We start from the raw sequence: 16,028 nt of genomic DNA, 5'->3' as shown, positions 1-16,028 counted from the left end.
CGGACCCCCCCCCCCCCGCCCCCGGCGTCCCCTCCCCGCCCCTCTCAGCCCCCACCCCCCGTCTCCCCGCCTCCCACGCGTGTGGGGGGTGGTCCGCGTGGGCTGAACCCACGTCTCCGCACTCCCCGGCTCAGCCCCGGACCCCCCCCCGCCCCCGGCGTCCCCTCCCCGCCCCTCTCAGCCCCCAACCCCCCCGTCTCCCCTCCTCCCACGCGTGGTGGGGGTGGTCCCGCGTGGGCTGAACCCCACGCCTCCGCACTCCCCGGTTCAGCCCCGGACCCCCCCCCCGCCCCGCCATCCCCCTCCCCGCCCCTCTCAGCCCCCACCCCCCGTCTCCCCTCCTCCCACGCGTGGTGGGGGTGGTCCCGCGTGGGCTGAACCCACGTCTCCACACTCCCCGGTTCAGCCCCGGACCCCCCCCCCGCCCCCGGCGTCCCCTCCCCGCCCCTCTCCAGCCCCCACCCCCCGTCTCCCCGCCTCCCACGCGTGTGGGGGGTGGTCCCGCGTGGGCTGAACCCACGTCTCGTGGGCAGAAGTCGCGGTTCCCGGCGGAGGGGGAGCACAAGCTGGACTCGCTGCCCGTCCCTCTCCATGAGCGCCCCGGAGCTGGCCAACATCCAGGTGGGGAGGGGGGACACGGACACGGGTGGGATGCCGTGGGTGGGGTGGGGGTGTTTGGGGTGCTGCGCTCGTCAGGGGTGCCCGTGGGTATGGGAGCGGGGTCACCGCGCCCGTGGGGTCTTCTCTGGGTGTGGGAGTAGGGGCCCGTGGGTATAGGAGTGGGGTCGCCATGGGCGTGGGATCCCCCCCCCCCCCCCGGGCACGGTAGTGGGATCCCAGTGGGCGTGGGGTTCCCGTGGGCGTGGGGGTCCCCCCCTCGGTCCTGGGGTCCCCCCTCGGTCACTGTAGCGGGTTCCCGTGGGCGTGGGGTCCCCCCTTGGTCACGGTCGAGGGTTCCCGTGGGTGTGGTGTTCCCCCCCCAGTCACGGTCGTGGGTTCCCGTGGGCGTGGGCTCCCCCCGGTTTCCGGTGGCGGCTCCCCGTGGGCGAGGCGCTCCCCCGTGGGGGCGGGTTCCCGTGGGTAATGGTGTCCCCCCCCGGTGCCGGTGGCGGGTTCCCTCGGCAGTGGGGGTCCCGGGGGGCGGGCTCCCCGTGGGTGTGGTGTCCCCCCGGTCCCGGTGGCGGGGTCCCGTGGGGGGGCTCTCTCGGCAATGGGGTCCCGTGGGGGGGCTCCCTCGGCAGTGGGGTCCCGTGGGGGGGCTCCCTCGGCAGCGGGGGTCCCGTGGGGGGGGCTCTCTCGGCAATGGGGTCCCGTGGGGGGGGGGCTCCCTCGGCAGCGGGGTCCCGTGGGGAGGCTCCCTCGGCAGTGGGGGTCCCGGGGGGGGCGGGCTGCCCCTTGGGGGGTGCTCCCTCGGCAGTGGGGTCCCGTGGGGGGGGCTCTCTCGGCAATGGGGTCCCCCTTGGGGGGGTGCTCCCTCGGCAGTGGGGTCCCGTGGGGGGGGCTCTCTCGGCAATGGGGTCCCGTGGGGGGGGCTCCTCGGCAGTGGGGTCCCGTGGGGGGGCTCTCTCGGCAGTGGGGTCCCGTGGGGGGGCTCCCTCGGCAGCGGGGTCCCGTGGGGGGGGCTCTCTCGGCAATGGGGTCCCGTGGGGGGGGCTCCCTCGGCAGCGGGGTCCCTTGGGGGGGGCTCCCTCGGCAGCGGGGTCCCGTGGGGAGGCTCCCTCGGGCAGTGGGGTCCCGGGGGGGGCGGGCTGCCCCTTGGGGGGGGCTCCCTCGGCAGTGGGGTCCCGTGGGGGGGGCTCCCTCGGCAGTGGGGTCCCGTGGGGGGGCTCTCTCGCAGTGGGGTCCCGTGGGGGGGCTCCCTCGGCAGCGGGGTCCCGTGGGGGGGGCTCTCTCGGCAATGGGGTCCCGTGGGGGGGGCTCCCTCGGCAGCGGGGTCCCTTGGGGGGGGCTCCCTCGGCAGCGGGGTCCCGTGGGGGGGCTCCCTCGGCAGTGGGGTCCTTGGGGGGGGCTCCCTCGGCAGTGGGGTCCCGTGGGGAGGCTCCCTCGGCAATGGGGGTCCCGTGGGGGGGGCTCCCTCGGCAGTGGGGTCCCGGGGGGGCGGGCTGCCCCTTGGGGGGGGCTCCCTCGGCAGCGGGGTCCCGTGGGGGGGCTCCCTCGGCAGTGGGGTCCCGGGGGGGCGGGCTGCCCCTTGGGGGGGGGCTCCCTCGGCAGCGGGGTCCCGTGGGGGCTCCCTCGGCAGCGGGGTCCCGGGGGGGGCGGGCTGCCCCTTGGGGGGTGCTCCCTCGGCAGTGGGGTCCCCCTTGGGGGGGGCTCCCTCGGCAGCGGGGTCCCGGGGGGTCTCCCCGCGGCCGTGGCCCTGACGTGCGGCGCAGGCGGCGGGCGCGCTGGGCCGGCTGAGCGGGGACCTGCAGCGCTACCAGCGGCACCTGAGTGGCTGCGGCGGGCGGGGCCGGCGCTGCGGCCGCTGGAGCCCGAGCTGGCGGCGCTGCAGGCCCGGCTCGACCGGCTGCTGCGCCGGCTCGACCACCTGGTAGGCGGGGCTGGGGGCGGGGCTCGAGGGGGGCGGGGCTGGGGAGGGGCGGGGCTTGGGGGAGGGGCGGGGCCCGCGGGAGGCAGCAGCTAATGGCGTGCAGGGCTCTGTGGAGGGGGGAGAGGCGGGGTTTCGGCGCGGGGGCGGGGCTTCTGAGCAGGGGGGCGGAGATGAGGGGCGGGTTTTGTAGCGGTGGGGGCGTGGTCTGGGCGATGGGGCGGGGGCTACAGCGCTGGGATAGTTTCTACCGTAGGGGCGTGGCTTGAACGACGGGGGCGTGGCCTGGCTCATGGGGTGGGGCTTCGGCGCTGGGATAGTCTCTACCGTAGGGGCGGGGCTTCAGCGATGGGGGCGTGGCCTGGCTGATGGGGCGGGGCTTCGGCGCTGGGGTAGTTTCTACTGTAGGGGCGGGGCTTTAGCGACGAGGGCGGGGGTTTTAGTGGCGGGGGTGTGGCCTGGGTGATGGGGCGGGGCTTCAGCACTGGGATAGTCTCTACCGTAGGGGCGGGGCTTTAGCGATGGGGGCGTGGCCTGGCGCCGGGGGGCGTGGCTTGCTCATCACATCCACCTGCCGGGAGGGGGGCAGGGGTCTTCTGAGCTCCAAGGCGGGGCCGGTGCCCAAGGGGCGTGGCCTCCAGGGTGGGGGGCGTGACCTCCAGCGTATGGGCGTGGCTTCCACACCTGGGAGGCGTGTTCTGCGGGAAAGGGGCGTGGCTCCCCCTCCCTCAGCCCCTCCCTCGCCTCCCTCGCCCACGCATGGGCCCCTCACCCACGCGTGTGCCTCCCGCCCCACGCATGTGCCCCTCGCCCACCCGTGTAACCCCTCGCCCACGCATGTGCCCCCTTGCCCATGTGTGCCCCTCACCCATGCATGTGCCTCCCGCCCACGCATGTGCCCCTCGCCCACCCGTGTACCCCCTCGCCCACGCATGTGCCCCCTCGCCCATGTGTGCCCCTCACCCACGCATGTGCCCCTCGCCCACTACGTGTACCCCTCGCCCACGCATGTGCCCCCTCGCCCATGTGTGCCCCTCACCCACGCATGTGCCCCTCGCCCAACCCGTGTACCCCCTCGCCCACACATGTGCCCCCTCGCCCACAGCATGTGCCCCTCACCCACGCGTGTGTGGCCCCCTCGCCCACCCGTGTACCCCCTCGCCCACGCATGTGCCCCCTCGCCCATGTGTGCCCCTCACCCACGCGTGTGCCTCCCGCCCACGCATGTGCCCCCTCGCCCATGGTGTGCCCCTCACCCCACGCGTGTGCCCCCTCGCCCACAGCATGTGCCCCCTCGCCCATGTGTGCCCCTCACCCACGCGTGTGCCTCCCGCCCACGCATGTGCCCCTCGCCCACCTGTGTACCCCCTCGCCCACGCATGTGCCCCCTCGCCCATGTGTGCCCCTCACCCACACGTGTGCTTCCCGCCCACGCATGTGCCCCTCGCCCACCCGTGTACCCCCTCGCCCAAGCATGTGCCCCCCTCGCCCATGCGTGTACCCCCCCTCGCCCACGCATGTGCCCCCTCGCCCATGTGTGCCCCTCGCCCACGGCGTGTGCCCCTCGCCCACCCGTGTGCCCCCCTCGCCCACGCGTGTACCCCCTCGGCCACGCGTGTGCCCCTCGCCCACGCGTGTGCCCCCTCGGCAGCTGTCCCGCCTGAGCCTGGCGCCAGCGCCCCAGCGCCCGCAGCCGCCGCTGCCGCCGCCCGGCTCGCCCTGGGCCGCGTGCAGGCCTCCCACGCCATCTTCCACAGCCTCCACCTCTACCTGGACTGGGCCTCCCGCGCCCTCGTCCTGCTGCGCAACAAGCTGTGACGCCGCCGACGCCGCCCCCTAATTTATTGTTATTTATTCGCCTCTATTGTATTGCCCTCCTTATTTTATTGTTAACTATTATTATTAATGAACCCCCCCGCCTGCGCCCGGGGACCCCCCGACGCTCAGCGGACTCCCCCCCGCCCCCGCCAACCGCAGGCCGCCGTAATTTATTGACTCGGGCCCCAGCTCGGCCCCTTTTTTTAAGATTTTTTTTTTTAAAGAGGAAAAAAAAAAATAAACAAACTTGGTTTTTTGGAAGAAAACGATTTAAAAAAAAAAAAAGTTTGAAGGTGATGGGGGGGTCTGCACAGGGGGAGCGGGAGGGGACGGGGTGGAGGGAGGCAGGGATGGAGGCAGGGATGGAGAGAAGGGATGGAGGTAGGGACGCAGGCAGGGATGCAGGGAAGAAGGGATGCAGGGAAGAAGGGACGCAGGCAGGGATAGAAGGGAAGAAGGGACGCAGGCAGGGACGCAGGGAAGAAGGGATGCAGGGAAGAAGGGATGCAGGCAGGGATAGAAGGGAAGAAGGGATGCAGGGAAGAAGGGACGCAGGGAAGAAGGGACGCAGGCAGGGATAGAAGGGAAGAAGGGATGCAGGCAGGGATGGAGGGAAGAAGGGATGCAGGCAGGGATGGAGGCAGGGATGCAGGGAAGAAGGGAAGCAGGAAGAAGGGATGCAGGGATAGAAGGGAAGAAGGGATGCAGGGATAGAAGGGAAGAAGGGATGCAGGGAAGAAGGGATGCAGGATGGATGGAAGAAGGGATAGAAGGGATGCAGGGAAGAAGGGATGCAGGCAGGGGATGGCAGGCAGGGATGGAGGGAAGAAGGGATGCAGGAAGAAGGGATGCAGGCAGGGACGCAGGAAGAAGGGATGCAGGGAAGAAGGGATGCAGGGATGGAGGGATGCAGGGATGGAAGGGAAGAAGGGATGCAGGGAAGAAGGGACGCAGGCAGGGACGCAGGGAAGAAGGGACGCAGGCAGGGATAGAAGGGAAGAAGGGATGCAGGCAGGGATGGAGGGAAGAAGGGACGCAGGCAGGGATGCAGGCAGGGACGCAGGCAAGAAGGGATGGAGGGAAGAAGGGAGGCAGGGATGCAGGCAGGGATGCAGGCAGGGATGGAGGGAAGAAGGGATGCAGGGAAGAAGGGATGCAGGCAGGGATGCAGGCAGGGACGCAGGGATGAAGGGACGCAGGGATGAAGGGACGCAGGCAGGGATAGAAGGGAAGAAAGGATGCAGGCAGGGATGGAGGGAAAAGGGATGCAGGCAGGGATGGAGGCAGGACGCAGGGAAGAAGGGATGCAGGGAAGAAGGGATGCAGGGAAGAAGGGACGCAGGCAGGGATGGAGGGAAGAAGGGATGCAGGGAAGAAGGGATGCAGGCAGGGATGGAAGGGAAGAAGGGATGCAGGGATGGAAGGGATGCAGGCAGGGACGCAGGCAGGGAATGGGGGACAAAGGGGGGTGGGAGGACGTGAGGGAGGGGGCTGGGGGGGCAGGAGATGGGGGCTGGGGACTCTGCCCCTCCACCCCACTCCCAGTCAATTTGGGGGGGTTCTTGGGGGGGGAGAGGGACCCACGGTGCTGGGGGGGGGGGAGCAGGGACAGAGTTTATTAAAAACAGTGGAATAAACCCAAACTCTGCGATCTCTTGGGGGGGCGGCCCCCTAGGACATCCCCCCCCCCCCCAAAAGAGCAGCTTTATTGAGACACCAACCATGATCCCCCCCCCCCCCCCCCCCATTTTGGGGGGGGGCCTATCCTGTAGACACCCCCCCTTCTAACCACCCCCCCCCCAGGCACCACTCAGAAATCAGCAGGGGTCAAGGTGGGGGGGTCAGGGTGGGGGGGTCCTGGGGGGTCCCAGGAGGGGTCTCCTCCTCGGGGGGGTCCTGGGGGGTCCCGGGCAGGGGGGCTGAGGGGTGGGGGGGGAGCTGCGGGGGGGGGGGTCCCAGGGGAAGGTGACCCCCAGCCCGGCCCATGCGCCTCCCGGTAGACCCGGTCGAAGCGGGCGCTCTGCTCCGGCGTCAGGTGGTTCTTCCAGTCGCCGGAGATCCCTGGGGGTACGCGGGGGCGGTGACCCCCCCAAACCCTCCCCCAGGGACCCCCCAGGACCCCCCCCAGCCCTGAGGAACCCCCAGCCCCTCCCCGGGACCCCCCTCAGCCCTGAGGAACCCCCAGCCCCCCCCCCCCCCCCAGGACCCCTCCGAGACCCCCCCCAGCCCTGAGGAACCCCCAGCACCCCTCCGGGACCCCCCCCAGCCCTGAGGAACCCCCAGCCCCCCCCAGGACCCCCCCCAGCCCTGAGGAACCCCCAGCCCCCCCTCCCCGGGACCCCCTCCAGACCCCCCCCCAGACCCCCCACTCCCAGTGCCCCCAGTTCCCTGGTGACCCCCCCAGCCCTGTTCCCAGTCCCCCCGTTCCTCTTCCCAATGTCCCTGTCCCCATCCCCATCCCTGTCCCCGTGTCCCCATCCCCACATCCCTGTCCTTGTCTCCTTCCCCATGTCCTTGTCCCCATCCCTGTCCCCTTCTCCCTGTCCCCATCCCCACATCCCCATCCCTGTCCCCTGGTCCCTGTCCCCATGTCCCCCCATCCCTGTCCCCATCGCCACGTGCCTGACCCTGTCCCCACATCCCCATCCCTGTCCCCTTGTCCCTGTCTGATGTCCCCATCCCTGTCCCCTTGCCCCCGTTCCCATCCCTGTCCCCTTATCCTCATCCCCACGTCCCCCTGTCCCCCATGTCCCATCCCTGTCCCATTGTCCTCATCCCTGTCCCATTGTTCCCGTCCCTATGTCCCCATCCCCTTGTCCTCATCCCTGTCCCCATCCCCACGTCCCCATCCCCACGTCCCCTTGGCCCATGTTCCCATCTCTGTCCCCTTGTCCCCCATGTCCCCATCCCTGTCCCCTTTGTCCCTATGTCCCCATCCCTGACCCCTTGTCCTCATCCCTTCCCTGTCCCCATCCCCTTGTCCCCCATGTCCCCATCCCTGTCCCCTTGGCTCCATCCCTGTCCCCATCCCTGTCACCATGTCCCCATCCCCACGTCCCCATCCCCTTGTCCCCCACGTCCCCATCCCTGTCCCATGTCCCCATCCCCACGTCCCCATCCCCTTGTCCCCTTGTCCCCCACGTCCCCCATCCCTGTCTCCTTGTCCCCATCCCCTTGTCCCCCACGTCCCCATCCCTGTCTCCTTGGCCCCATCCCCACGTCCCCTTTGCCCCATGTTCCCATCCCTGTCCCCTTGTCCCCATCCCTGTCCCATTGTCCTCATCCCTTCCCTGTCCCCATCCCTGTCCCCCATCCCCACGTCCCCCTTGGCCCCATGTTCCCATCTCTGTCCCCTTGTCCCCCATGTCCCCATCCCTGTCCCCTTGGCTCCATCCCTGTCCCCATCCCTGTCCCTATGTCCCCATCCCTGTCCCCTTGGCTCCATCCCTGTCCCCATCCCTGTCCCCATGTCCCCATCCCCATGTCCCCATCCCCTTGTCCCCCACGTCCCCATCCCTGTCTCCTTGGCCCCATCCCCGTCCCCTTGGCCCCATCCCTGTCCCATTGTCCCCATCCCTGTCCCCTTGGCCCCGTGCCCCCGTCCCCCGGGTGCCCACCCTTGCGCAGGAAGGGGCCGCGCCGCAGGTCGAGGATGAAGAGCGGGGAGAGGCTGAAGTTGCTCATGCGGTTGCGGCTCATGGCGGCGAAGGAGGCGTTGGCCACCACCGCGTCCAGCGCCGCCGCGCTCAGCCCCCGGCCCAGGAAGGCGCAGAGCCGCTCCACGCTGCCGCGCAGGTCCTGGGGGGCACGGGGGGGACACGGGGGACGTGTGGGGACACGGGGGGGACACTGGGACACTGGGAATGTGGGGACACAGGGGATGTGGGGGGACATGGGGACACTGGGAGACACGGGGGACATGGGGGGATGCTGGGGACGTGGAGACACTGGGACACATGGGGGGGACACTGGGACACATAGGGACACAGGGAGACACTGGGAACGTGGGGGGGGACACAGGGGATGGGGGGGACACAGGGGATGTGGGGGACACAGGGGATGTGGGGGGACATGGGGACACTGGGAGACATGGGACATGGGGGGATGCTGGGAACGTGGAGACACTGGGACACATGGGGGGGACACTGGGAACATTGGGGGGACACAGGGGATGGGGACACAGGGGATGTGGGGGGACACTGGGAATGTGGGGGGGACGTGGAGACACAGGGGATGGGGGGACACAGGGAGACACGGGGACACTGGGAATGTGGGGGGGACACAGGGGATATGGGGACACAGGGGATGTTGAGGGACACGGGGACACTGGGAGAGACGGGGTACACTGGGACACATGGGGGGGACACTGGGAACATTGGGGGGACACAGGGGATGTGGGGACACAGGGGATGTGGGGGGACACAGGGACACTGGGAGACACTGGGGACACTGGGGATGTGGAGACACTGGGACACATGGGGGGGACACTGGGAGACGCTGGGGAGGTGGAGTCACGGGGGATGTGCGGGGGCACGGGGAATGTGGGGGGGACACGGGGAGACACGGGGGGACACCGGGGATGTAGGGACACGGGGGGACATGGGGACACTGGGGATGAGACATGGGGGATGTGGAGACACTGGGAATGTTGGGGGGACACAGGGGACATGGGGGGACACTGGGAGACACGGGGGGACACTGGGAGACACTGGGGATGTAGGGACATGGGGACACAGGGAGACACAGGGAGACACATGTGGAGACATGAGGGACATGGAAACATGGGGAGACACTGGGGGGGGACACAGGGAGACACGGGGGGGACGCTGGGAATGTGGGTACACGAAGGACATGGAGACATGGGGGGACACTGGGGGACACACAGGGGATATTTGGGGGGGCACACAGGGATGTGGGGACACTGGGAGACATGGGGGAACACTGGGAATGTGGGGACATGAGGGACACGGGGGGACACACAGGGTGCGGGGCCAGAGATGCTCCAGGTCCTGATGGGGACATGGGACACACACACACACACACACACGTAGGCGACGTGGGGACACGGAGGGACATGGGGGGGACACGGAGGGACACGTGGGGATGCTTGGGGACACGGAGGGGACACTGGGGACGTGGAGACACGGGAGACACGGGGACACACATGGGGTGCAGGGCCAGAGACGCTCCAGGGACACTCGGGGACACGGGGCCAGAGATGCTTCAGGTCCTGATGGGGACACGGGGGGGACACACGGACACACGGGGGGGACACACGGGGGGACACACGGGGGGACACACGGGGGGGACACACGGGGCCAGAGATGCTCCACGCTGCCGCACAGCTCCTGCCGGGGGGATGCGGGGGGACGCGAGGGGACACTGGGATACAGGGACATACGGGGGGACGTGGGGACACACGGAGGGGACACACGAGGACACGTGGGGACACGTGGGGCCAGAGATGCTCCACGTTGCCGCACAGCTCCTGCCGGGGGGACGTGAGGGGATGCGAGGGGACACCGGGATACAGGGACATACGGGGGGACGTGGGGCCACACGGAGGGGACACGTGGGGCCACACGGAGGGGACACGTGGGGCCACGTGAGGCCAGACCTGCTGCAGCTCCTCGTAGCTGATGCAGAAGAAGTTCTCGCGGGCCGCGCAGCGCCAGCCACCCCCGCACGTGCTCGAACCAGGACCCGAAGGGCACTGGGGGGGGGGGGGGGGGGGGGGGGGCTGGGACCTGGGGGGGACACACGGGACCCCCCAGCCCCCGTCCCAAACCCGGCCCTGGGCCCCTCCAGGGACCCCTGTGGTGCCCCCCAAAACACTGATGCCCCACAGCCCCCCCCCAGCAGCCCCTACAGCCCCACAGCCCCCCCATAGCAGCCCCTACAGCCCCCCGGCACCCCACAGCCCCCCCATAGCAGCCCCTACAGCCCCCCGGCACCCCACAGCCCCCCCATAGCAGCCCCTACAGTCCCCCTGGCACCCCCATAGCCCCCCCCATAGCAGCCCCTACAGTCCCCCTGGCACCCCATAGCCCCCCCACAGCAGCCCCTACAGCCCCCCAGCACCCCATAGCCCCCCCCCCGGCACCCCATAGCCCCCCCTGCACCCCACAGCAGCCCCTACAGTCCCCCTGGCACCCCATAGCCCCCCCCGATACCCCATAGCCACCCATAGCAGCTCCTCAGGCACCCCATAGCCCCCCCCAGGCCCCCCCCCTTGAGCCCCCCACAGCCCCCCCCACTTACACCCCATAGCCACCCATACCAGCCCCCGAGGCACCCATAGCCCCCCCCCCAACCCCCCCCTCAAGCCCCCCACATCAACCCCCACAGCCCCCCCCCCACTTACACCCCATAGCCTCCCCCGGCAGCCCCTAGGCACCCCATAGCCCCCCCCCAGCCCCCCCCTTGAGCCCCCCACATCAACCCCCACAGCCCCCCCCCCACTTACACCCCATAGCCTCCCCCCATAGTGCCCCCCCCCAGCAGCCCCTACAGCCCCACTGACACCCCATAGCTGCCCACACCCATAGGACCCCCTACACCAACCCCATCACCCCTGCCCCCCTGCCCCCAACCCCCCCAGCCCCCCCCGGACCGTCTCCCTCCAGGAATTTCTCCAAAAACTGCTCCAGGCTCCCGGGATCCTTGTAGGGCCGGAAAATCCGGGCGAAGTGGTAGAGGGAAACCAGGACGTCCTTGGGGTTCCTCACCGTGTAGATAACCTGGACGGGGGGACACGGGGACAAAAGCGTGGGTCCCGTGGGGTGGGGACACCCCCCAAGCCCCTCAAAGCCCCCCAAACCCCCTCCCTTGAACCTGACCTTGGCCTTGGAGGTGAAGAAAGCCTTGGGGAAGAGCTGGATGGGGAGGTGGGAGCTGATGAGGCGGGGCCGGGGGTTCCCCCGCGCCCGCCGCAGCCCCAGCACCGTCTCCAGCCAGGGACCCCGGTCCCAGTTGGGCACCGACCGGCACCAGTGCGGGTCCCCGTCGCTGCGGATCAGGCTCAGGATCTCCAGCATCCACACCGTGCCTGCGAGGGGGCGGGGGAGTGGGTGCTCCGGGGGGTCCCCGAGGTCCCGTGGGGGTCCCTGGGGTCCCTTGGGTCTGTTTGGGGTCCCTTGGAGAGTCCCTGAGGTCCCTTGGACTTTTTAGGGGTTCCTGAGATCACTTTGGGGTCCCTTGGGGGTCCCTGGGGTCTGTTTGGGGTCCCTTGGAGAGTCCCTGAGGTCCCTTGGGGTCCCTTGAATTTTTTAGGGGTTCCTGAGATCACTTGGGGTCCCTTGGGTCTGTTTGGGGTCCCTTGGAGAGTCCCTGAGGTCCCTTGGGGTCCCTTGGATTTTTTAGGGGTTCCTGAGATCACTTTGGGGTCCCTTGGGGGGTCCCTGGAGTCCCTCGGGTCTGTTTGGGGTCTCTTGGATTGCTTAGAGGTTCCCGAGATCACTTTGGGGTCCCTTTGGGGGTCCCTGGGGTCTGTTTGGGGTCCCTTGGAGAGTCCCTGAGGTCCCTTGGGGGTCCCTTGGATTGTTCAGGGGTTCCCAAGATCACTTGGGGTCCCTTGGGGGTCCCTGGCTCCCTTAGGTCTGTCTGGGGACCCTTGCTCAGTCCCTGAGGTCTCTTGGGGTCCCTTGGACCGCTTAGGGGTTCCTGAGGTCACTTTGGGGTCCCCTGGGGAGTCCCTGAGGTCCCTTGGGTCCCCTGGGGGGTCCCTTGGACTGCTTAGGGGTTCCTGGGGTCCATTTGGGGACCCTTGGGCAGCCCCTGAGATCCCTCTGGGGTCCCTTGGGTCTGTCTGGGGTCCCTTGGGGGGTCCCTTGGGTCACTAAGAGGTCCCTGAGGTCCCTTTGGGGTCCCTTGGAGGTCCCCTGGGGGGTCCCTGAGATCCTTAGGGGGTCCCTTGGGTTGCTTAGGGGTTCCTGAGATCACTTTGGGGTCCCTGGGGTCCATTTGGGGACCCTTGGGCAGCTCCTGAGATCCCTTTGGGGTCCCTGGGGTCTGTCTGGGGTCCCTTGGGGGGTCCCTGATGTCCCTTGGGGGGTCCCTTGGGTCACTAAGAGGTCCCTGAGGTCCCTTTGGGGTCCCTTGGAGGTCCCCTGGGGGGTCCCTGAGATCCTTAGGGGGTCCCTTGGGTTGCTTAAGGGTTCCCGAGATCCCTTTGGGGTCCCCTGGGGAGTCCCTGAGGTCCCTTTGGGGTCCCTGGGGTCCCTTTGGGGTCCCAGCAGTCTTCTGGGGAGACGCTGGGGTGCCTTGGGGGGGGTCCCTGGAATCACTGGGGTCCCTTTGGGGTCCCTTTAGGGTCCCAGAGATCCCCTGGGACACTGCTGGGTATCATGTTGCGTCCCCCCAGCCTTGGGGCACCCCTGGGTCCCCCCTCCACTTTGGGGTCCCCCTGGGTCCCCTTTGGGTCACCCCTAGGCCCCCCCCCCCTCCACCTTGGGGCACCCCTGCGTCCCCCCTCCACTTTGGGGTCCCCCTGGGTCCCCTTTGGGTCACCCCTAGGTCCCCCCCCCTCCACCTTGGGGTCCCCCTGGGTCCCCTTTGGGTCACCCCTGGGTCCCCCCCTCCGCTTTGGGGTCCCCCTGGGTCCCCTTTGGGTCACCCCTGGGTCCCCCCCTCCGCTTTGGGGTCCCCCTGGGTCCCCTTTGGGTCACCCCTGGGTCCCCCCCTCCGCTTTGGGGTCCCCCTGGGTCCCCTTTGGGTCACCCCTAGGTCCCCCCCCTCCGCTTTGGGGTCCCCCTGGGTCCCCTTTGGGTCACCCCTAGGTCCCCCCCCCCCTCCACCTTGGGGCACCCCTGCGTCCCCCCTCCACTTTGGGGTCCCCCTGGGTCCCCTTTGGGTCACCCCTGGGTCCCCCCCTCCGCTTTGGGGTCCCCCTGGGTCCCCTCTAGGTCCCCCCCCTCCGCTTTGGGGTCCCCCTGGGTCCCCTCTAGGTCCCCCCCCTCTGCTTTGGGGTCCCCCTGGGTCCCCTCTGGGTCACCCCTGGGTCCCCCCCCTCCGCTTTGGGGTCCCCCTGGGTCCCCTTTGGGTCACCCCTAGGTCCCCCCCCCTCCGCTTTGGGGTCCCCCTGGGTCCCCTTTGGGTCACCCCTAGGTCCCCCCCCCCCTCCACCTTGGGGCACCCCTGCGTCCCCCCCTCCACTTTGGGGTCCCCCTGGGTCCCCTTTGGGTCACCCCTGGGTCCCCCCCTCCGCTTTGGGGTCCCCCTGGGTCCCCTCTAGGTCCCCCCCCTCCGCTTTGGGGTCCCCCTGGGTCCCCTCTAGGTCCCCCCCCCTCTGCTTTGGGGTCCCCCTGGGTCCCCTCTGGGTCACCCCTGGGTCCCCCCCGGGTCCCCTCTGGGTCACCCCTAGGTCCCCCCCCTCCGCTTTGGGGTCCCCCTGGGTCCCCTCTGGGTCACCCCTAGGTCCCCCCCCCTCCACCTTGGGGCACCCCTGCGTCCCCCCTCCACTTTGGGGTCCCCCTGGGTCCCCTTTGGGTCACCCCTGGGTCCCCCCCTCCGCTTTGGGGTCCCCCTGGGTCCCCTTTGGGTCACCCCTAGGTCCCCCCCCCCTCCACTTTGGGGTCCCCCTGGGTCCCCTCTGGGTCACCCCTGGGTCCACCGCTGGCCTTGGGACACCCCTGGGTCCCCCCCTGGCCTTGGGGTCCCCCTGGGTCCCCCTTAGGTCCCCCCAGGGCCCCCCCCCTCCACCTTGGGGTCCCCCTGGGTCCCCCTTAGGTCCCCCCCCTCCACCTTGGGGTCCCCCTGGGTCCCCCCCTCCGCCCCGGGGTCCCCCCCGGCCCCCTACCCGATTTCTGGTAGGTGACGTTGAAGACGTCGTCGTCCTCCACGGGGAAATCGCGGGCGGCCTGGAGCCCCCGGGGAGAGTAGAGGAGCCCCGGGAAGGTGACGCCACCGTGCTGGAAATACCCCCGCGACATGGTCGTGGGTGGGGGACACACCCACGCGGGACCGGGACCTGTGCGGGGGGGGGGGGGGGGCACAAGGAACGGACGGACAGACAGACAGAGGCATCGCACGGGGAAGGGAGGAGCGGAGCGACGGGACCGGCCCCGGAGCCACCTCCCCAACCCCCCCCCCACGGGTCCCGGGGGCCCCACGCGTGTCCCGGGGGCCCCACGCGGTGCCGTGGTAACAGCCCCGGGGGGGGGGGGGGGCGACACCCACGCCTGGTCCCGCGGGGGGGGCCCGGCGCCAGGCAACAGCGTGGGTTTGGGGGGGGGACGACGGGGACACGGGGGCAGCCGGCACCCCACGGGTGACCCACGCCGGGCCCCCCCACGGCGCGTTGCTCCACCCCACGCAGGGGGTCTCGGTCCTGCGGGGGTGTCGTCATCGTTGTCGCCCCCCGCCCCGGGGCACCCCCCCACCGCATCCATCCCCCACTCCCCCCCCGCCGGCACTTTGTCCCCCTGTCGTCCGTCCCCCCCCCCCCCCACGCGGGGTCGCGGTCCCCCGTGGACAGGACCCCCCCCCGGTACCTGACAGCACTGGACAGAGCCGCCGCGATCGCACCGAGCCGTGGCGGGCGGGGCCCCGCGTCCCCCCCCCCCCCCACCCGTGGGGCGGCACCGCCCCGCCCCCGCTGCCCCCCCCCCCACCCACCCCACCCGTGGGGCGGTGCCGCCCCCGCCCCGCCTTGCGCAACACCCCCCCGACCGGTTCCCTGCCCCCCCCGTGGAACTCCCCCCCCCCCGGACCCCGCGTGGGGGCTGGGACCCCCCCCACGCCCACTAGTGAAAGCTCGGGGACCCCCCCCCGGGGGGGGGAGGAGTTAAAGGGGTGACCTGGGGGCTGCACGCGTTTGGGGGGTCCCAGGGACAAGCTCCCCCCGCGTGGGGCGGCACTAAATTGGGGGGGGGGGGGACATAGGACACGTGGGTCCACGGAGGGGGGGGGAGTTGGAGTGAAGGGGGGTCCCCACGGACAGGCAGGACACGGGTGGGGGGTGCCGAGGGGTCCCAGAATGTCCCCACGGACAGGCAGTGACACGGGGGGGGTCCCCACGGACAGGGAGTGACATGGGGGGGTCCCAGAATGTCCCCACGGACAGGCAGTGACACGGGTGGGGGTCCCAGAATGTCCCCACAGACAGGCAGTGACACGGGGGGGGTCCCCACGGACAGGGAGTGACATGGGGGGGGTCCCAGAATGTCCCCACGGACAGGCAGTGACACGGGGGGGGTCCACACGGACAGGCAGTAACACGGGTGGGGGTCCCAGAATGTCCCCACAGACAGGCAGTGACACGGGGGGGGTCCCCACGGACAGGGAGTGACATGGGGGGGGTCCCAGAATGTCCCCACGGACAGGCAGTGACACGGGGGGGTCCCCACGGACAGGGAGTGACATGGGGGGGTCCCAGAATGTCCCCACGGACAGGCAGTGACACGGGGGGGGTCCCCACGGACAGGCAGTAACACGGGTGGGGGTCCCAGAATGTCCCCACAGACAGGCAGTGACACGGGGGGGGTCCCCACAGACAGGGAGTGACATGGGGGGGGGTCCCAGAATGTCCCCACGGACAGGGAGTGACACAGGGGGGTCCCAGAATGTCCCCACGGACAGGCAGTGACACGGGGGGGTCCCCACGGACAGGCAGTAACACGGGTGGGGGTCCCAGAATGTCCCCATGGACAGGCAGTGACATGGGGGGGTCCCCACGGACAGGGAG

The 16,028-nt window shown here is 70.2% G+C and overlaps 2 protein-coding genes across 2 annotated transcripts; one reads left to right on the top strand and one right to left on the bottom strand.

The window, feature by feature from the left end:
- Window positions 1-533: 533 nt before the first annotated feature.
- IL11 (interleukin 11) lies at window positions 534-4,345 on the top strand (the record flags this gene model as incomplete). Its single annotated transcript, XM_075727388.1, is given in 6 exon segments — window positions 534-584; window positions 586-621; window positions 2,373-2,421; window positions 2,424-2,530; window positions 4,179-4,251; window positions 4,254-4,345. Coding segments are annotated over 6 exon segments (408 nt in total), but the record flags the coding sequence as incomplete, so codon positions are not given.
- A 1,841-nt stretch (window positions 4,346-6,186) lies between these two features.
- Window positions 6,187-14,274, bottom strand: SULT2B1 (sulfotransferase family 2B member 1). Its single transcript, XM_075727387.1, is given in 8 exon segments — window positions 6,187-6,333; window positions 6,336-6,406; window positions 7,963-8,143; window positions 9,963-10,004; window positions 10,006-10,058; window positions 10,959-11,085; window positions 11,185-11,393; window positions 14,142-14,274. Coding segments are annotated over 8 exon segments (963 nt in total).
- Between the last annotated feature and the right edge of the window lie 1,754 nt (window positions 14,275-16,028).

This window comes from Pelecanus crispus, unplaced genomic scaffold (assembly GCF_030463565.1).
Source record: "Pelecanus crispus isolate bPelCri1 unplaced genomic scaffold, bPelCri1.pri SCAFFOLD_242, whole genome shotgun sequence".
In the NCBI taxonomy this organism is placed as follows: Eukaryota; Metazoa; Chordata; class Aves; order Pelecaniformes; family Pelecanidae; genus Pelecanus; species Pelecanus crispus.
This window is presented reverse-complemented; position numbering and strand designations above follow the sequence as displayed.